The following is a 21,990-nucleotide window of genomic DNA, read 5'->3' on the forward strand; positions in this document are numbered from 1 at the left end:
ATGGCGGCTTGCCTTTGTATCTTTCTCCCTTCCGTGTATTTCACTTGCTTGCCAAATCTCCAGGAGGTGGCTGGCTATCTCCTGGAATTACAACCCATGTTCCCTCTAAGCTGCAGAGTCTTGTGAGCAAAGATTGGACTTTGTGAGCCACTGGTATTAAAGTTGTAAGCTACTGCATCAATTATTGTGCGCTGGGGCTCTTTCTCCTGAGCTAAGACAAAAATGTGTGAGCTGAAGGGTAAAGATCTGTGAGCTAGCTCATGCTAACTCAGCTTAGAGGGAACACTGATAACTGAGCTCCGGGCGATAGAAATCAGTTCACCTAGAGAAAATGGCTACTTTGGAAGGTAGACTCTATGTGGCATGGTACCCTACTGAAGTCCCTCCCCTCCCCAGCCTCTGCCCGCCTCAGGCTCCACCCCCAAGATCTCCAGGTATTTCCCAACCTGCAGCTGCCCACCTTATGCAGCCTCCAGCCAAAAACGGTCATCCCATGATTTCTTCCGCAGCCACACCCTGGGACTGAGGAGGCTAGAGCGACACACAGCACCAACTTCCTTTCGGAATCAAATTAGGGCTGCCAATCCCCAGGTGTGGACAGGGGATCCCCCGGTTTGGAGGCCCTCCCCCCGCTTCAGGGTCATCAGAGAGCGTGGGGAAGGGAAGGGAAATGTCTGCTGGGAACACCATTATCCCCTATGGAGACTTATTCCCATAGGAAATAATGGAGAATTGATCCGCAAGTATCTGGGGCTCTGCTTTTTAAGGTAAAGGCACCAAATTTTCAGTATAGCATTCAGTGCCTCTCCCCAAAATATCCCCCCAGGTTTCAAAAAGATTGGCTGGGGTGGTGGTGTTTCCAATTCTATGAGCCTCAACAAAAGATGCTCCTATCCTGCATTATTTCCAATGGAGGAAAGGCATTTAAAAGGCTGGGACCGCCAAGATGACCTTTAAATGTGATGCCAGAACTCCTTTTGGAGTTCAAATTATGCTTGTCACACCCTTGCTCCTGGCTCCACCCCCAATGTCTCCTGGCTCCACCCCCAAAGTCCCCAGATATTTCTTGAATTGGACTTGGCAACCCTCAATCAAATAAACTTTCTTCTTTCGGTCAAGGGAAAGGAAACCGCGACCCCTCCTCCCCAGAATACCGGAAGTGAGGCCTTCCGAGCCCTGCTCTAGGCCGCTCCAACTCTATGGTGAGCCCTCCCCAGCTGCTTTCTTCCCCTCAGGAGGAGGAGGGGGAAGAACAAGAAATTTCCACCGCTCCGCCGGGTGGCCCTCCGCACTCGTCCCCCATGCCCTGCTCTCTCACCCCTTCAACCCTGCGTCGAAGTCGGAACCTGCCCTACACCGGAACTGTCGGCCACGCCTCCGCGCCGCACTTCGGACCTCGCTCGGAGTCGCACCACGAAGAGCGGAAGTGGAGGGCGGATCTTCCTGTTTCCCCCGCGGCGGCGGCCTGGTCCTCGGTAGGTCCTGCCGGGCTTCTGGCACTCGTGGTGCGGCCGGGATCGCGGTCCTTTGGGCGGACCCGAACGACGCTGCCATGGCCGGCGCTGTGGTGAGTGGGGAGGCGGAGAAGAGGGTCTCCGTCGGGCTCTCAGTCCCCAAGTGGGCAAAGACCGAATAACTAAGAATGCATTGAAACAAAATCATACAGATGTGTTCAGTAGAAGACTAAATAGCAAGTTCAAGAGTAAATAGGAATTCCTCCCAAGTTCATAGAATCACAGAATTGGAAGGGACCTCTAGGGTCATCTAGTCCAACCCCCTGCACAAGGCAGGAAACTCACCAACACCTCTTCCTAAATTCACAGAAACTTCATTGCTGTCAGAGGGCCATCTAGCCTGTATTGAAAAACCTAGAAGAGTGGGAAGGGACCTCCAGGGTCATCTAGTCCAACCCCCTGCACAAGGCAGGAAACTGGAGGGCGGAGCTAAATTAACAGGATCCTCATTGCTGTCAGACAGCCATATAGCTTCTGTCTAAAAACCTCCAAGGAAGGAGAGCCCACCACCTCCTGAGTTGGAAGGGACCCACCAGGGTCATCTAGTCCAACCCCCTGCACAAGACCTCCCCCTAAATTCACAGGATCCTCATTGCTGTCAGATGGCCATCTAGCCTCTGTTGAAAAACCTCCAAGGAAGGAGAGCCCACCACCTCCCGGGAAAGCCTGTTCCACTGAGGAACCGCTCTAACAGTCATAGAATCAGAATCCTAGAGTTGGAAGGGACCTCCAGGGTCATCTAGTCCAACCCCCTGCACAAGGCAGGAAACTCACCAACACCTCTTCCTAAATTCACAGAAACTTCATTGCTGTCAGAGGGCCATCTAGCCTGTATTGAAAAACCTAGAAGAGTGGGAAGGGACCTCCAGGGTCATCTAGTCCAACCCCCTGCACAAGGCAGGAAACTGGAGGGCGGAGCTAAATTAACAGGATCCTCATTGCTGTCAGACAGCCATATAGCTTCTGTCTATAAACCTCCAAGGAAGGAGAGCCCACCACCTCCTGAGTTGGAAGGGACCCCCCAGGGTCATCTAGTCCAACCCCCAGCACAAGACCTCCCCCTAAATTCACAGGATCCTCATTGCTGTCAGGTGGCCATCTAGCCTCTGTTGAAAAACCTCCAAGGAAGGAGAGCCCACCACCTTCTGGGATAGCCTGTTCCACTGAGGAACCGCTCTAACAGTCATAGAATCAGAATCCTAGAGTTGGAAGGGACCTCCAGGGTCATCTAGTCCAACCCCCTGCACAAGGCAGGAAACTCACCATCACCTCCCCCTAAATTCACAGGATCCTCATTTCTGTCAGATAGCCATCTAGCCTCTGTTGAAAAACCTAGAAGAGTGGGAAGGGACCTCCAGGGCCATCTAGTCCAACCCCCTGCACAAGGCAGGAAACTGGTGGGCGGAGCTAAATTAACAGGATCCACATTGCTGTCAGACGGCCATTTAGCTTCTGTCTAAAAACCTCCAAGGAAGGAGAGCCCACCACCTCCCGAGGAGGAAGCCTGTTCCACTGAGGAATCGCTCTAACGGTCAGGCAGGTCATAGAATCACAGAGTTGTAAGGGACTTCCAGGGTCATCTAGTCCAACCCCCTACACAAGGCAGGAAACTCACAAACACCTCCCCCTAAATTCACAGGATCCTCATTGCTGTCAGATGGCTATCTAGCCTCTGTTGAAAAACCTCCAAGGAAGGAGAGCCCACCACTTCCCGAGTTGGAAGGGACCCCCCAGGGTCATCTAGTCCAACCCCCTGCACAAGGCAGGAAACTCACAAAGACCTCCCCCTAAATTCACAGGATCCTCATTGCTGTCAGATGGCCATCTAGCCTCTGTTGAAAAACCTCCAAGGAAGGAGAGCCCACCACCTCCCGGGAAAGCCTGTTCCACTGAGAAACCGCTCTAACAGTCATAGAATCATAGAATCCTAGAGTTGGAAGGGACCTCCAGGGTCATCTAGTCCAACCCCCTGCAGAAGGCAGGAAACTCACAAAGACCTCCCCCTGAATTCACAGGATCTTCATTGCTGTCAGAGGACCATCTAGCCTTTCTTGAAAAACCTCCAAGGAAGGAGAGGCCACCACCTCCCGGGAAAGCCTGTTCCACTGAGAAACCGCTCTAACAGTCATAGAATCATAGAATCCTAGAGCTGGAAGGGACCTCCAAGGTCATCTAGTCCAGCCCCCTGCACAAGGCAGGAAACTCACCAACACCTCTTCCTAAATTCACAGAAACTTCATTGCTGTCAGAGGGCCATCTAGCCTGTATTGAAAAACCTAGAAGAGTGGGAAGGGACTTCCAGGGCCATCTAGTCCAACCCCCTGCACAAGGCAGGAAACTGGTGGGCGGAGCTAAATTAACAGGATCCACATTGCTGTCAGACGGCCATCTAGCTTCTGTCTAAAAACCTCCAAGGAAGGAGAGCCCACCACCTCCCGAGGAGGAAGCCTGTTCCACTGAGGAATCGCTCTAACGGTCAGGCAGTTCATAGAATCACAGAGTTGGAAGGGACCTCCAGGGTCATCTAGTCCAACCCCCTACACAAGGCAGGAAACTCACAAACACCTCCCCCTAAATTCACAGGATCCTCATTGCTGTCAGATGGCTATCTAGCCTCTGTTGAAAAACCTCCAAGGAAGGAGAGCCCACCACTTCCCGAGTTGGAAGGGATCCCCCAGGGTCATCTAGTCCAACCCCCTGCACAAGGCAGGAAACTCACAAAGACCTCCCCCTAAATTCACAGGATCCTCATTGCTGTCAGATGGCCATCTAGCCTCTGTTGAAAAACCTCCAAGGAAGGAGAGGCCACCACCTCCCGGGAAAGCCTGTTCCACTGAGAAACCGCTCTAACAGTCATAGAATCATAGAATCCTAGAGCTGGAAGGGACCTCCAGGGTCATCTAGTCCAGCCCCCTGCACGGCAGGAAACTCACCAACACCTCTTCCTAAATTCACAGAAACTTCATTGCTGTCAGAGGGCCATCTAGCCTGTATTGAAAAACCTAGAAGAGTGGGAAGGGACTTCCAGGGTCATCTAGTCCAACCCCCTGCACAAGGCAGGAAACTGGAGGGCGGAGCTAAATTAACAGGATCCTCATTGCTGTCAGACAGCCATCTAGCTTCTGTCTAAAAACCTCCAAGGAAGGAGAGCCCACCACCTCCCATGGAGGAAGCCTGTTCCACTGAGGAATCACTCTAACGGTCATAGAATCCTAGAGTTGGAAGGGACCTCCAGGGTCATCTAGTCCAACCCCCTGCACAAGGCAGGAAACTCACAAACACCTCCCCCTAAATTCACAGGATCTTCATTGCTGACAGATGGCCATCTAGCTCTGTTGAAAAAGCTCCAAGGAAGGAGAGTCCACCACCTCCCGAGGAAGCCTGTTCCACTGAGGAATCGCTCTAATGGTCAGGAAATTCTTCCTAATATTGAGCTAGAAACTCTTTTGATTTAATTTCAACCCACTCGTTCTTGTACTACCTTCCGGGTACACAGAAAACAATTCCACCCCATCCTATATAGGACAGCCTTTCAAGGACTTGAAGATGGTGATCCTATCACCTCTCAGCCGCCTCCTCTCCAGGCTAAAAATCCCCAGCTCCTTCATCCTTTCCTCATAGGACGTGGTCTCCAGACCCCTCACCATCTTTGTCGCCCTCCTCTGGACCCGTTCCAGTTTGTCTAGATCCTTCTTAAATTGTGGTGCCCAAAACTGAACACAATACTCCAGGTGAGGTCTTACCAGAGCAGAGTAAAGCATTACGTGATCTGGACACTATACTTCTGTTGATACAACCCAAAATTGCATCTGCCTTTTTAGCCACCGCATCACACTGTTGACTCATGTTCAGCTTATGATCCACTAAGTCCCCATCAAAGGAGTCCTAGTGAACAGGAGGTCGACTTGATTATTCCTGCTTCGAATCCTGGTCTAGCATTCGAATCCTCTCCAACCACATAGCTCAACCAAAGGCAAAAGGTCAGATAAAATATTAAAGTGCTTCTGATGCATCAATAACTTGCAAAAAGCTGCAAAACCCAGAAGATTCTTTTTCAGTGCGTGCAAAGCACTGAATTCCCAATAGAATTCCCAATGGGCAAATGGGACAGAAATTTTGGGCTGACCCAACATGGCTTCTCTTATGTTCTTATGTGACACAGAGTGTTGGGCTGGAGGGGCCACTGGCCTGATCCAACAGGGCTTCTCTTATGTTCTTATGTGACACAGAGTGCTGGTCTGGATGGGCCACTGGCCTGACCCAACAGGGCTTCTCTTATGTTCTTATGTGACACAGAGTGTTGGACTGGAGGGGCCACTGGCCTGACCCAACAGGGCTTCTCTTATGTTCTTATGTGACACAGTGTTGGACTGGAGGGGCCACTGGCCTGATCCAATATGGCTTCTCTTATGTTCTTATGTGACACAGAGTGTTGGACTGGAGGGGCCACTGGCCTGATCCAACATGGCTTCTCTTATGTTCAAGTTGCACCTCAAAGGCAAACAATATTTGTGGCCAGGTAGGAGCATAGAATAGAATTCCCAATGGGCAAATGGGACAGAAAGTCTCCAGTAAGATTTCAAAACGGCACCAAACTCCAAAAGGCTCAAGGCCTTGTGGGTTTTGCAACTTTTTGCAATTTATTGATGCATCAGAAAGGCTTTGATATTTTTTCTGAGCTTTTGCCTTTGGTTGAGCCTTGTGGTTGGAGCCCCCTATGCCAGAAGAGGATTCGAAGCAGGAAGAATCAAGTCGACCTCCTGTTCCTTGGGACTCCTTGGATGGGACTGTGAAACGTTGGGGGAATTGCTATTGCTGCTTAGTCTTCTATTGAACATAATTGTATGATTTTGTTTCAATGCATTTTTTGTTATTCGGTCACTATAACTTTAGTTGTGCTGTCTTTATCCTACAAGTGACCTCTCTGCCTTAGCAATCTCCAGGTGGGGGCAGGGGATCTCTCGGTTTGAAGGCCCTTGCCCCACCCCCCACCCCGCTCCAGGGTTATCAGAAAGCGGGAGCGGGGGAGGAAATGTCTGCTGAGCACTCCATTATTCCCTGTGGAGACCGATTCCCATAGGGTACAATGGAAAACTGATCTGTAAGTCTCGGGTGGAAGGGCAGTTCTTTGAGGTATTTTCAGCATAGCATCTGAAATCAGTCAGTCAACTTCCACAGCGAGGACCTGGGTCCAGCAGACCCCACTCTGAAGCCCTAACTCCTATGCCCTCCTCAAAGTCCATCACAGAATCTCCAGGAATTTCCCATCAACGTGGAAAGGTACCACTCAAGGCCTCTGGGCAAGTGTCTGCCACTCTTGCTGTCTTCCCACCCACCCAAATGAAGGCATTCACTTCCCCCCCACCTCAAGGTGAGCTGATCTCTGGCATCTGGAGAGCAGTTGTAATTCTGAGTGATTTCCAGCGCTCACCTGGAGACTATAGCAACCAAACAGAGTAACGTGAAAAGGTAGAGCAGGAGGAGAGAGCCACACAGGCATTCACATTAAATCAACCTCAAATCCTTAGAAATTCAATTATTTATATAACAAATTATTCATAGAAAATGCAGTGTATCACAAAGTGCAAAGCAAAAATACTCCCGAAACAACCAGTCCTATATTGATGTCCGACAATTTGTTCGTTGAGACTGGAGTCGGGAAGCGGCGTGCAATGGGTGGGGTTTGAGGAGGGGTGGAACCTCAGACAGGTATAATGCCATTTCCTCCTAGGGAAACACTGGAGATCCCTCCGATTTACAACTCATAAGCAAAAATTTAAGTGAAGCAGAAGAATCATGTTGTGAAAGGATCTCCCACCCAGTCCTGCTTCTCAAAGGTCATAAATTTATTTGGTGGAATTTGATTCATAGAATCACAGGCAGCTTCTGTTCAGGAAAATCAGGAATAAAACTAATAAGGACGGTTGTGGAATGATGATTAATCACTTGTTTTCATTTATGGGTTTGGGTTTTTTACAGTTAGTTTTTCTTTGTTGGGTTTATTACTGCAATCGTCACGTTGTATTTATCTAGTATTGCTCATACAGCTATTGCCTTAAGCACGGATTAAAATAAAAAGGCCTTATGTCCCTGATATTTAATGGTCGCTCCTATAAATTTTGCCACCAAAAGGGTGACAAGATTGTTGAATTACGTTGTATTATTAATACAATTTATGTTAAAATTGCTTTTAAAAGTCGAATGGATTTTTTTAAAAGCCAAGGGGAAGTTTTCAGGTTTGTATATTTTGTTTGCAAAGGTGTATGGTTGGACACTTTCTCATGTCACTTTTAATGTACCAGCAGCTTCATTTGATTTACCGTCAGCATGGCAGTAATCCAGTGTCACTTACGGCTGCGTGTTTTACTTGTTTAGGACTTCAGAACGAATGCGGATCAAGCTTGCAGAGCTGCTGAAGAATTTGCAAGCATTTACTATGAAACTATGGATAAAAGACGGCGGGTGTGTATATCCCCAGTGGCTCTTGTATGTAGGAAATACGTGAACAGCAGCATTCACTGCTTATCTTATTATTATTATTATTATCTCAGGGTATCTGTCTGAGATTGTTAGCCGGCTTCTTTCAGGGCTGTGCTGATCTAGTTTAGGGTCCTTTGTATGGTAACGAACGCACAAAACCAAGTCATTTTTCCGTATCCTTAACAGTGCAGTCTTATGAACAAAGTCTGAGTCCATTGGCACCTTTAAGACCAACAGAGTTTTATCAAAGATTTCAGGTTTTCATGGCTGGTAACACCTTTGGGGTTTGTAGAATCTTTCGGGCTCAAGTGCCGTGTTCTACTGGAGAAAGTTTTCCTTCCAGACGTTTCGTTCTCAGCTGCGGAGAACATCCTCAGTGGCGTTGCAGCCGGAGCAGGCGCTCTGACCTCCTTGGCTGCTGTGCATTGAGTGAGGCCGGGGCTGCTGGAGAGCTGCTATTTCTAGGCTGAAGGGGGTGTGGTGAAAGGGCAATTGGTTTGTGGATGTGCCCATTGTTTGGTGGGGCTTCCTGGAAGGGTAGTGATAAGGAAACTGGATGTTGAATGTGACCATTGTTCTGTGTTAATTGCTGGGAGGGTTGGAAGGGGTGTGAAGATAAGGAAGATGGTTGTTGACTGTGCTGATTGTTCTGTGGAATTTGCTGGTTGTTCTGTGACTTTCTGCAATTTGCAATAATTAACAATTTACAACAATTAACAACAGTTTTATTCAAGGGGTAAGATTTTGTGTGCGTGCACACTTCTTTGGATACAGTGGATTGGAAATTACCGGTCCATGCATACAGGTAAAGGTGAGCGGTAAATTAGCATACAGCATAACGAAGATGTTTAACAGATTCAAGAACCAAATAGGAACAACAAGCTTAGTTTATATGGTTACCATTTGTTTGGGGTTAATTCCGAGGGAAAACATAGCGAAGGAAAGAAAGATGTCAGAATTGGAGAATGGTGGGCAGATGTATCCTTAATTGTGGAATGCTGAGAGTAATTAACTGAGGCCCTGCCATTATGCTCCATTCAACTCCTCTCAAGTGTGGAGGCAGCCTTCCAGCAGCTTTGCCTTTGAAGTGGGGCAATTGGTTGTGTAGAGTTCTCCCCTGCCAGTGAAGTCCTATATAGAATTACCCCAATGAATTCGCTTGAGACTTTTGCTCATATGAGTGAAATAAAGACTGTGAATTATTCCAATGTAAGCCCATTAAAATCAGTAGACTGGAGTAAGCCTGAGTAGGATTGTATTTACATCCTGTTAGCTGTGTCAGGGAGCAAATCCAAAAAGCAGCCACGAAACAGTCAGCAGCTTATTTTTATTTATTTATTTCCTTGGATTTATATGCCGTCCACTCCACAAGCGGACTCTGGGCAGCTCACAATTATGGTAAAAACAATTCCAGTTAAAACGATAAAAAAAACATGAACAAGTATCAGTTTAAAAACTAGATATTTGGTGCTATCTTAAGCTGAGCTACTAATTAGGCAGTGTAACGTGGGTTGTTCCTGCGTCCTTTGCATGTGTCACAACCAGTATACTGGACTGGTTTTTCGGTTGCTGTTAGAACACAAAATGCATATGTTTTTAAAATAGATTCATTGACCACATTTGACCTAAAGCCTGAAGTAGAAATAATTTTGTTCTTGTCCTCTGTATGTGATTTCTAAGACCCATCCATTTCTCTGTGTGTGATTTCTAAGACCCATCCATTCCATTGAAGCTTAGGCTGCCTTTGGATGTCATGACGGGTTGCACTTGAGCCCCAGCTGGGAACAAGGACATTTATACCCCACCATCAGTGCAAGGAGCTTGACTGAACGCTTCCTGTGATGCCCAAAGGCGAGGCACCTTAGCACGCCGGGTTTTATTTCCATCCCACAAACCAGGATTCCAGGACTCATTTGAGTCCTGGTTTGGAATTGCAATCTGTGTGGAGTAAGCAAGACTCAGTGTCTTCTTACAATTTACATTTGGCCATCACACTGAACCGGATCAAAGCCGCTGTGAGGCGCTTCCTGGCTGTTCGGATGGCTGGGAAGCACCTGGGGAGTGGCTGAAAAGCACTTGGGGAGCGACCAAAAGGCGCATGAGCACTCCGGAAGCTCATCCAGGGCGCACACAGCCCGTCCCTGTTCCGTGGACGGGCCGCAGGCTGTGTGGGGGCTCCTGGCTGCTCCATTTCCAGCCGGCGCTCTCTGCAGTGGCTTCATGCCACCCAAGCCAGCTGTCTGTTGTCGGCTCTCATATCCTAATCAGATGCAGTCTTGAATAAAACAGTCTTCAACTACCTTCAACCAATTGAAAGCGAGGGGACCAAGTGCACCTCCCTGGGGAGGTTGTTCCACAGTTGTTGGGCTGCCACTGAAAAGGCCCTGCCTCATGTTCCCGTCTTTGACTGACTGGATTTCGTCTTACGTTTCTTGCTCTGCCTCTTGTCTCTCAGGTGTTGACCAGGCTTTACCTGGACAAAGCAACATTAATCTGGAATGGGAATGCCATCTCTGGACAAGAAGCTCTGGCTGACTTTTTCGAAATGCTGCCTTCCAGTGAGTTCCAGGTGACCTTGTTTGACTGCCAGCCTGTTCACGGTAAGAGGCCTTGTCATGATCCTGGGCCTAGTGAGGCCTGCAGGCCCCAGGGAAGCCTGCTTAGGAGTTACTGGGAAAAGCCTACATCTCCCAGAATCCCCTCTGATTGGGTAGCGAGGGGTTTGGAGGGAAACAGGCGCAGAGAGGGGTGGGGCCTGGAAAGAGAATATAAAGGCCAAGCCCAGGAAGTGGGGGTGCTTTCCCTGGAAGGCTGAGCTGGAAGCAGGCTGTAGCCTGGAGAGCTGGAAGCAGGGGAGAAACCCTTACCCAAGGGGGTAAGTGCTGGTAAGAGTATGGACTGTAAGATAGACGCATTAGGGCATTTGTTTATTTTCCCTTCACCCTTTTACTGGTCGATGCACCTTGTTAATTTATATTGCACTGGAATAACCCTTTTTGTTGTTGTTCACTCTGCCTGGTCCTCACGCCCATTATTTGGCCTAGCTAAGGGAGGCCTGAAGGGCTTGGGAGGGGACTCTGGGCCTTCTCAAGGGGAACCCTTAACCCAGAGCGGTGGCAGCAATTTGGTAAGACCCCTCTGAGTCGGGACAGGCCTTATCAATCCAGTCTTGCGGAGAAGATGGCTCGATTCCAAAGTAAGCAGCGGGATTGTGGGTTTGACGCCTTCTCTTGTGGTCTGAAGTGCAGACATCCCTGCTTCAGTGGGAAATTGCAGCTTTAAAAAAGAAATACCGACACCGTTGTAGTGTGGTGGTCAAAGGTGTTGGGACTTTGGGAGGCCCAGGTTCGAATCCCCGCTTGTGCCATGGAAGCTTGCTAGGTGACCTTGGGCCAGTCACGTTCTCTCGGCCGAACCGACCTCACAGTTGCAGGGAGGATAAAATGGAGGAGAGGAGAAGCACGTCGGCCCTTTGGTTCTCCGCTGAGGAGAAAGATGCAGTACAAATGAAGCCAATAAGTATGACAAGGAGTGGTTTTGAATTTCTCCACTGAGTCACAGGAGAGCAGTTCCAGAGGCATTTAGGTCAATCCCATTGCGGGACCCAGAAAAACGTCTTTCCTATGTTTGGATATTGACTTCACTCAAACTCTGCTTTTCTCTCCAGTGGAGCCCCACAGCCGCTTACCTCATTCTCCTCTCCTCCCTTTTAGCCTCACAAAGGCCCTGAGAGGTAGGTCATGCTGAGAGTGCGTGACCACATCAACCATCAAGTACCTGAGCTCAGATAACCAAGAACCTGCCCTTCCTCCAAGGCTGTAGGGAAGAGCAAGCCAAAAAGTCACGCTAAGTAATGACCATCACAAGGAAATCACTGCAAATTGCTATATTGCAAAATATACAATAAAATTGGCGGTGTACAACAAAGATTTTTAAATTTATCGTGCTCACACCCTGAAACAATTTACAAATATGTGAACATATAAGGCAGTTGAGTACAGAACAAAGGAACAGTCGTTCAAATATCAAATCAATACATACAAAGTCACGAAAAGTGGCAGCCGGTGTTCCCTCTAAGCTGAGTTAGCGTGAGCTAGCTTGCAGATTTTTAGCCTCCGGCTCACATTTTTGTCTTAGCCCAGGAAGGATGACCCCAGAGCCCAATACTTTATGCATTAGCTCACAACTTTAAGGCCAGTAGCTCTCAAAGAATTTTTGCTCACAAAACTCTGCAGCATAGAGGGAATGTTGGTGACAAGCCAGTGTTCCCTCTAAGTTGTGGAGTCTTGCGAGCAAAAATTCTACTTTGTGAGCAACTGGCATTAAAATTGTGAGCTACCATATAAATTAGCTTGCTCTGGTGGGGCCATTGTTCTTGAGCTGAGACAAAAATGTGTGAGCTGGAGGCTAAAAAATTGTGAGCTAGCTCACACTGATTCAGCTTAGAGGGAATCGTAAACACAGTTAAGCAGCAATAAAGCGGCAGTAAAACTCCCACTCCGGATATTGTGGTGCTCTTGGTCAGTTGCAAAAGTCATCTAGTAGGCTGCTTCAGTGGAACCCGATTTCTGCATCTCAGTATTCTGGACCTAAAGTTCACAGCTTAATAATGGAATCCTTCCATTCTCCAAGGCGGCCAGGCACGGTTCTCTGCTCCATTTTATCCTCCCAGGGCTTCTGGGAGGTTTGGCTGACTGGTTGAAGTTCAGGCAGGGCAAGTTTCACAGCAGAAGGGGGATTTGAGCCCCCAGCCCTCCTTAGTCTGGAGCTCTGCTCACCACCCGCTTCTGCATTTAAGCGAGATTAAGGGTTCTCTTCTTCTTATGGTGGAGAGGAACAGCACATTATAAACACTGTCTCCCCCCCTCCAGTTTGGTGTAATGGTTAAGTGCACAGACTCTTACCTGGGGCAACCGGGTTTGATTCCCCATTCCTTCACTTGCAGCTGCTGGAATGGCCTTGGGTCAGCCATAGCTCTCACAGAGTTGTCCTTGAAAGGGCAGCTTCTGTGAGAACTCTCTCGGCCCCACCTACCTCCCAGGGTATCTGTTGTTGTGGAAGTGGAGGGGGGGAAGGTATAGGAGATTGTGGCTGCTCTGAGATTCAGAGTATAGAGTGGGATATAAATCCAATACCATCATCATCTTCTTTTCTCTTTGAAGAGCAAGCAACTCTGAACCAGGCCACAGTCCTTGTCGTGACTTGCGGGATCGTGAAGTTTGACGGCAGCAATAAACGCTACTTCAACCAGAACTTCTTGTTAACAGCGCAGACCACAAACAACAACACGGTGTGGAAGATCATGAGCGACTGCTTCCGCTTTCAAGACTGGCAGAGTTAGGGGGTGTAGGAAGCAGGCGCTTTGGGCAACGGACTCCGTTTTTTGAATGGTCAAAGACTGGAAACGAGATGTTTCTCCTCCCCCCCCCCCCCCCCCCGTAGTCCCTTTGCTCTTTTGGAAGTTGTCAGGACTTACTGGTTTTGTGACAGAACAAAACTTTAAACCATGTTTAGAACGGAAGAACTTCTGTACCGTCAAGATAAGCTCTGCTGCAGGAAAAAGCTTTTCCTTCCGGGGGGGGTTGTGACGCTAGTGGGGTGCCGCGGCATTGGAATTCCGGGAAATTCTCTTCGGGTGCTGCGGAAGAGTCTCTCGCCGTAATGTGTTGTGTACAGGTTGGACGCCGGCTCTTCTACACGTTTTTTGTTCCAACCCGCTTCCCTGCTGATCACTGTCACTCTCCACTTGTATGTTTTTGTGAGAAATTAAAAAAAAATACCTCTAGCTGTGATAGAAAAGGTGTGCGTGTATTTACTAGCCTGGGTCTTCAGTTTGCCTTAGAAGCTGAACACCACGGACAAACACACATTCTACCTGTGCCACGTCAACTACAGTGGCTTCCATGTTTAAACAATTTATTGGTAGCATATGGTTACAAAACTTAACTATTTCTTAATTTTTTTTTTCTCGCATTAACCCATATGACATTTCCATCCGCCCTCCCTCCAATGTTGACTTCCCCGAGGTTATAAATTCAAAATCAATATTAAAGGCACTTCTAACTGCTAAAGTTCAATGTATATATTCTTACTACTAAAAAATTGTCCAATGTTTCTTTACTTTCCAAGTTTTCTCCATATATCCTTTAAATTTTCTCCACTCCCTTTTGAATATCTCTAAATCATAGTCTCTTAGTGTTCTAGTTAGTTTGTCCATTTCACACCACGATAAAACTTTCATGGTCCAGTCCCATTTCTCCGGTACTTTTTCTTGCTTCCAAAGCTGCGCGTATAATGTCCTAGCAGCTGATAGCAGGTACCAAATTAGAGTCCTGTCTTCTTTTGGAAATTTTTCTAATTGTAATCCAAGTAAAAACGTCTCTGCAGTTTTCTTAAAGTCATAGCCCAAAATTTTGGAGATTTCTTGTTGTATCATCTTCCAGAATTCTTTCGCTTTTTCACATGTCCACCACATATGGAAGAAAGAACCTTCATGTTTTTTACATTTCCAACATCTATCCAACAGTTTCTTACTTATCTTAGCCAGTTTTTTCGGAGTCATATACCACCTATACATCATCTTAAAACAGTTCTCTTCGATACTTTGACAAGTTGATATCTTCATTGAATTCTTCCAAAGGTGCTCCCATGCATCCATTTGTATTTCTCTGTTCACATTGATTGCCCATTAACTACAGTGGTTTCCCGTTGAGTACCGAGTTAGATTCAAGGTTTTGGTGATGACCTTTAAGGCCTTGCGCGGTCTGGGACCGACGTATCTACAGGACTGCCTCCTCCGCTATGTCCCTGGAAGAGCATTGCGCTCAACTGGTCGAAATCTACTGGTGATCCCCGGCCCTAAAGAGGTCTGGCTGTCTTCAACAAGGGAGGGATGGTGGCTCAGTGGTAGAGCATCTGCTTGGGAAGCAGAAGGTCCCAGGTTCAATCCCCGGCATCTCCAAAAAAAGGTCCAGGCAAATAGGTGTGGAAAACCTCAGCTTGAGGCCCTGGAGAGCCGCTGCCAGTCTGAGAAGACAATACTGACTTTGATGGACCAAAGGTCTGAGTCAGTACAAGGCAGCTTCATATGTTCACATGTTCAGAACTTTTTCAGGCCTGGCCCCAACCTGGTGGGACTCTCTGCTGGAAGACACCAGGGCCTGCGGGATCTTTTACAATACCGCAGGGCCTGCAAAGCAGAGTTGTTCCTCCAGGCTTTTGTTTGAGGACAGCGACGGCTGCCGGGCTGGCACCCCCCTCTACTACTCCCAATGCCTGCAAAGCAGAATTACAGCACACTATCAAGTAGGATCATTGTAGGGTTGCCAAGTCCAATTCAAGAAATATCTGGGGACTTTGGGGGTGGAGCCAGGAGACATTAGGAGTGGAGCCAAGATCAAGGCTGTGACAAGCACAATTGAACTCCAAGGGAGCTCTGGCTGTCACATTTAAAGGGACGGCACACCTTTTCAATGCCTTCCTTCCATAGGAAACAATGAAGGATAGGGGCACCTTCTTTTGGGGCTCATAGAATTGGACCCCCTGGTCCAATCTTTTTGAAACTTGGAGGGTATTTTGGGGAGAGGCACTAGATGCTATACTGAAAATTTGGTGCCTCTACCCCAAAAAGCAGCCCCCCAGAGCCCCAGATACCCGCGGATCAATTCTCCATAGGGAATAACAGAGTTCCCAGCAGACATTTCCCTCCCCTCCCCCCACTTTCTGACAACTCTGAAGCGGGGTGAGGGCCTCCAAACTGGGGGATCCCCTGCCCGCACCTGGGGCTTGGCAACCCTAGTTCATTGGGTTGCAACTCTTTTAAATTACTGGTTTTATGGATTTTATGGGGCTGTTCAGACGCACGGTATAATCGGTTGTCGCTGTTGTTTCATACTGGATTAAAAGTGGCTGATCAGACAACAACATCTGCCTCCCGGTATTAACTCGTAGTAGCCCCCCCCCCCTCCAAGAATCCTTCTCGAAACCGGAGCATTTTGTTACTTGCTCCTTTGCAGTGTTTTTTGAGCTCTTCGGTTTCACCTCGTAATTTCCCTGTCTGGATAGTTCTCGACCAACTTCCGGATGTCTGAAGGCTGTCCCAGAGCAAAAGGAGCCTCAGACATCCAGTTTACGGTCGCCCTTTTTTTTACTACTTAGCAATATGCGCATAACTGCATAACCACATAATGTTTTAACCCATGCGCATGCACATAAAAGTGGAGGGGAAAAGAATTGCATAGTGCCGTCGTGTAGATGGCAGAAGACGGTTTCACCGCGGAGCGATTCGGTTCAAATTGCAGTCTGATTGATAATATCCAGAACAAAGATATTCAGAACAGAACCGGGTCAGTTTGACACGAACTCAACACGCTGTGCGCACAGGGCCTGTGTGTACCTTTTGTTGTACCTCGCCTGGAGCCCGGCATTGGCTGGGATGAGGCGATTCATAAATTTAATAATAATCTTCATCCAAACCAGAGAAGTAAATTCATAGGGGCAGGATGGTTGGAGAGCGAGTGTGTATTTCTAACCACGGTGAGGGGACTTGGATGGGCCGGCACGATTCTCCCCGAGCCCCCTGTGTGTCACAGTATGTACAACCGCACTCTGGTGTGCTGTCGTTGAATTCCACACTGTGAGGAAACGGTTCTTTCTGGCTGAAACCTGGCATGATTTGGCAGGGCCTGGCTGAATTTATTCCAGATGGGGACGTTCCTGGACAGCTTTTCTTGTCTGCTTCGTTAGAAGAAAACGAAACAGACCTTGGGGAAGCTGCGAGGAGACTTCAGGGGGATTGGCTCAGCTTCAGGTCATCAGTTCCTTTTATTGGACTGCGAGGGTTTGTGGAGAAATGCCATTTGAGGCTAGGGTTCTCCGTGAGTCGGCAGGGAGAGGCTGCCAAACTTGAAGCAGGCTTTGGGCCTAGTCTCTTCCTCCTGCCCCCTCCCCTCCTATCTGGAACCAGCAATTCTGGGGGGAGCCTCCTAGGGAGACAGGGAGTCCTTCAGGCCTGTCTCCCAGAATGTTGCAAGAGGAAGGGCTGAAAACTTGAGAGAGATGGCAGCAGGGCAGGAGAAGCTGTAGGAGAGCCATTGGGTTACCTCCTTCCTGCTGCAACAGAGCTTCTCATCTCCCTGTTTCTCAGGAAATGGACATGGGAAGAATAAGACACTTTCCCCCCCTTGCCCTTTCCTGCCCTCCCTCCCCATTGGCACATGCAAAGTCTTCAGTATTCATCCCATTCTTTTTAATGGGTGGGATGTCCCGTACCCTCCAGGGGCAGGAAACACTGGAGAAAGAAAACAGGAATGAAATAGGGCGGCAATGCTCAGACTGGCCAAAAGCTCTGTGCTGCAGACTGCTTCGATCAGGAATGTCAGACATGTGGCCCAGGGCCAAATCAGGCCCCTGAGGGACTGGCAGTTGTCTGCTTGCTTCTCCCTCTCTCTCGCTTCCTTCTGCCTCACAGCTCGCTTTGCCAGGTTTACAACTTGCACGCAGCTGAACAGCATACTCGAGATTGCTGCAGCACAGACATCGTCTCCAGATTTTGATGCAATAATTCAGAGCAAGAGGTGTCCGTTATCAGAGACCGTTAAACAAACAAAAGATTGCAAGAGCGCTAATCTTTTAAGCATGTTTTCAGTTTTTAATATTGTAAGCCGCCCTGAGTCCGCTTGCGGAGAGGGCGGGATATAAATATAAAGTAATAAATAAATAAATAAATAAATTAAAAACATCTTTTAAGCATGCTAGTAGCCTTTATAAAGTCTATATCTCCCCTACCTGGCATTACATGTTATGACACACCTGGGCAGACTTGACAAGGTCTCATTTGTGTCTGAGCCGGCCCTCATGACAAATGGGTTTGACACCTCCTGGATTAGATCTCCAGCCTACCTTCCAAGCAGCAGTGGAAGACATGGTGAAGAGTAGAAAGGCAGAAGAATTCTTAAGCCAGCAGGGTCCCGTGGGGGGCTGTTGCCAGGCCCATGGGGTGCAATTTATCATCCCATCCCATCAACATTAGCTGTTGAGCCAGTTTGGTGTAGTCATGGTTAAGTGCGCGGATTCTTGTCTGGGAGAACCGGGTTTGATTCCCCATTCCTCCACTTGCACCTGCTGGAATGGCCTTGGGTCAGCCATAGCTCTCGCAGGAGTTGTCCTTGAAAGGGCAGCTGCTATAATAGCTCTCTCAGTCCCACCTACCTCACAGGGTGTCTGTTGTGGGGGTGGGGAAGGTAAAGGAGATCGTGATCACTCTGAGATTCAGAGTATAGAGTGGGATATAAATCCAATATCTTGGGTCAGCCATAGCTCTGGCAGAGGTTGTACTTGAAAGGGCAGCTGCTGTGAGAGCCACAGTGTGTGTGTGTGTGTGTATAAAATTTTTTTGCCACTGTGTGACACAGAGTGTTGGACTGGATGGGCCATTGGCCTGATCTAACATGGCTTCTCTGATGTTCTTATGACCTGCTCTGAGGTCTGAGTTCTTACAGGGACGCCACAAACAGCACACGTATAGCCCGTGCTCCACCAGCTCCACTGGCTTTCGGCCGAGGACCAGGTCAGGTTCAAGATGCTGGTTTTAAACTTTAAAGCCCTTCGCAGCCTGGACCAACATACCTTCAGGACTGCTTCTCCCTGTATGTCCCCCAGAGTGCATGACACTCTACAAATCAACATCTATCGGTGATTCCTGGCCTGAAGGAAGTCTACTAGCCTCAACCAGAGCCAGCGCTTTTTCAGCCTGGCAGAACAGGCACCCGAGTGAGAGCCAGGCCCTGTAGGACTGAGTGCAGAGAAGAAGAAGAGATTGGATTTAAACCCCGCCCTTTGCTACCCAGAGCAGTTTACAATCTCCTTTCCCCTCCTCTCCCCACAACACATACCCTGTGAGCATACCTCTAAGCTGAGTTCGGGTGAGCGAGCTCTAGGGTTGCCAAGTCCAATTCAAGAAATATCTGGGGACTTTGGGGGTGGAGCCAGGAGACTTTGGGGGTGGAGCCAAGATCAAGGTTGTGACAAGCATAGTTGAACTCCAAAGGGAGTTCTGGCCATCACATTTAAAGGGACGGCACACCTTTTCAATGCCTTCCTTCCATAGGAAATAATGAAGGATGGGGCACCTTCTTTTGCGGCTCATAGAATTGGACCCCCTGGTCCAATCTTTTTGAAACTTGGGGGGTATTTTGAGGAGAAGCACTAGATACTATACTGAAAATTTGGTGCCTCTACCCCAAAAAACAGCCCCCGCAGAGCCCCAGATACCTGCGGATCAATTCTCCATGATTTTCTATGGGAATAAATCTCCATAGGGAATAATAGAGTTCCCAGCCGACATTTCCCTCCCCTCCCCCCGCTTTCTGACAACCCTGAAGCGGGGGGAGGGCCTCCAAACCAGGGGATCCCCTGCCCCCACCTGGGGATTGGCAACCCTAGCGAGCTCACAGATTTTTAGCCTCCAGCTCACACATTTTTGTCTCAGCTCAGGAAGGATGATCCCAGAGCACACTTAATTTATGCAGTAGCTCGCAACTTTAATGCCAGTAGCTCACAAAGCAGAATTTTTGCTCCGCAGCTTAGAGGGAATACTGCCTGTGAGAGAGGTGGGGCTGAGAGAGCTCTGACAGAAACTGCTCTTGAGCAGAAGAGCATTGAGAGAACTTGTGGCTGATCCAAAGTCACATCAGCAGGTGTATGTGGAGGAGTGGGGAATCAAACCCCGTTCTCCCACATAAGAGTCTGCGCACTTAACCACTACACCAAACTGGCTCTCAGTGCCGTTCCATAGGGCCTGTAAAATAGATGTTCCTCCAGGCCCATGGTTGAGGCCACATGAATTCAAACTGAGATTGGCCTCCCCCATGCAGTTCAGGGATGTTTTGCTAGGTCACACCCGCCCTCTCTCCAACTGATATCGATCTCATCTGCTCTTCTAGTTTGGTGTAGTGGTTAAGTATGCAGACTCTTATCTGGGAGAACCGGGTTTGATTCCTTACTCCTTGGGTCAGCCATAGCTCTGGCAGAGGTTGTCCTTGAAAGGGCAGCTTCTATCAGAGCTCTCTCAGCCCCACCCACCTCACAGGGTGTCTGTTGTGGGGGAGGAAGATATAGGAGATTGTGAGCCGCTCTGAGACTCTGAGTGGAGGGCGGAATATAAATCTAATGTCGTCTTCTTCCTCCTCCTCCCCCCATTGTAGTCACATCTACCTGTCCACACATAGAGGCTGGGAGAAAACCACTCCTGGTGCAATCAACATTGGATTATTCACTGAAATGCAAACTGGAGCACTGAATTTTAATTGGCAGAATGTTTTAATTGTTGGTGTTGTGTTAGATCAGGGTTGGCCAAACTGTGGCTCTGGAGCCACATGTGGCTCTTTCACACATATTATGTGGCTCTTTCGCACATATTATGGGGCTCTCAAAGGCCCCACCACCCTGTTGGCTGTCTTGGAGAAGGAATTTGTCTCTTTAAATCACTTCTCCAAGACCAGCTAGTCAACAGTTTGGGGAATGCATTTAAAGTTAAAGTTGCTGTCCCCACAAAAATGGATCTGGTGGAAAAAGTTTTGGAAACAGCAGAGTTGGACTTCTTATCCCAGCTGTTAGCTGGGAAATCTAAAGAAGAAGCAAGAAAATATTGGATGAAATTCTATGCCTGGTTAGATAACTAAGATTCTTAAGATACTCTGATGTGAACTTATTTTTTTCCTCCCCCCCCCCCCTGTACTTTATATTATAAAATTTATCTTTACTGGAATTGTCAAAATTACTAGACAATTTTAACAAAAGGTCTATATTTCAAAAAGTAGGGGTTAGATAAAAATATGGAGCAGAGATCCATCAGTGGCTATTAGCCACAGTGTGTATATATATGTATATATATAAATTATTGGCCACTGTGTGATACAGAGTGTTGGACTGGATGAGCCGTTGGCCTGATCCAACATGGCTTCTCTTATGTTCTTATTTCTATGCAAAATAATACCAGAATGTAGTGTTTTTTTTTCTTTTTTCCTCATCCCCTTCTTTGTCTGAAATGAATAGAACTTTTTGAAAATTTAAAGTTAAAGTTGCTTTCTTTCTGTCTCTCCATTCCTCCCACCTTCCTTCCTTCCCGCCCTGTGGTGCTTTCAAGTTCCTTCCCTCAAACATCTGATGTTCATGTCTTGTGGCTCTCAAACGCCTGGCGTTTGTTCTGTGTGGCTCTTAGGTTAAGCAAGTTTGGCCGCCCTTGTGTTAGATCTATGCCGTTGCAGCCTGCCCTGAGCCTGCTGGCAGAGGAAGAAGCTGAATAATAATATTTTTAAAAAGTCTCCTTGGAAGTAGCTCCTATTAAACCGCTGGCAGAAGGGTGTGATAAAGCAACAGCAGACAAAGGGAGAAAACGAAGGCGGTGGGGAAGCAAACGATGCATCCAGAGGAGAACGTGATTCTTCACCTGTGATTTATTTGCAAGACCGTAGCAAGAGCCGCCCCCTCTGGGTTTTCTTCCTCCCGGATGCGGCCTCCAGACTCCTCCCTGCCTTCCCGGAGCTCCAATGGAAAGGCCACCGAAAGGGTTGCTTGCAGCCGCCTGCGAAGAAGAGGAGGGCGGGCACATGCAAATGAATGTGCATGCAAAGCATTGTGGGGGGGAAGCCAGGGGCAGATGGGGGCTCCCCTCGCCCGCCCCCGGACCTGTTTTGCCGCTTGCAGCCTGGCAGCTTGACAGGCGTCGCCGGGGTGTTGGGCGGAGGTGGGGGGCAGGGGTTGGGTGTGGGGCCACCGTGTGTTGGAGGGCAGTGCGGGGGAGAGGCGAGGGGCTGGCGGGGCGGGAGGAACTCATACTTACCTGGCAGGGGAGACACCATGATCAAGAAGGTGGTTTTCCCAGGGTGAGGCTCGCCCATTGCACTGCGGGCGTGCTGACCCCTGCGATTTCCCCAAATGCGGGAAACTCGACTGCATAATTTGTGGTAGTGGGGGACTGCGTGCGCGCTTTCCCCTG

The 21,990-nt window shown here is 48.5% G+C and overlaps 1 protein-coding gene and 1 non-coding gene across 3 annotated transcripts; both read left to right on the forward strand.

Annotated features, from left to right (window-relative positions):
* The first annotated feature begins 1,189 nt into the window (after positions 1-1,189).
* On the forward strand, positions 1,190-13,793 carry LOC132579347 (NTF2-related export protein 2-like). Of its 2 annotated transcripts, none has more exons than XM_060249648.1 (4): positions 1,190-1,475; positions 7,890-7,976; positions 10,450-10,594; positions 13,157-13,793. In XM_060249648.1, exons 1-4 carry the CDS (start codon positions 1,200-1,202, stop codon positions 13,333-13,335), a joined length of 687 nt encoding a protein of 228 aa, XP_060105631.1. In that variant the 5' UTR covers positions 1,190-1,199; the 3' UTR covers positions 13,336-13,793. The 2 variants fall into 2 exon arrangements, with proteins under 2 accessions (XP_060105631.1, XP_060105632.1); XM_060249649.1 differs by having other exon boundaries at positions 1,216-1,567.
* Positions 13,794-21,826: 8,033 nt separating this feature from the next.
* On the forward strand, positions 21,827-21,990 carry LOC132579767 (U1 spliceosomal RNA). Its single transcript, XR_009555991.1, has one exon. It is a non-coding gene; the product is annotated as a U1 spliceosomal RNA (small nuclear RNA).

Source organism: Heteronotia binoei, chromosome 11 (genome assembly GCF_032191835.1).
Source record: "Heteronotia binoei isolate CCM8104 ecotype False Entrance Well chromosome 11, APGP_CSIRO_Hbin_v1, whole genome shotgun sequence".
NCBI classification, from domain to species: domain Eukaryota; kingdom Metazoa; phylum Chordata; class Lepidosauria; order Squamata; family Gekkonidae; genus Heteronotia; species Heteronotia binoei.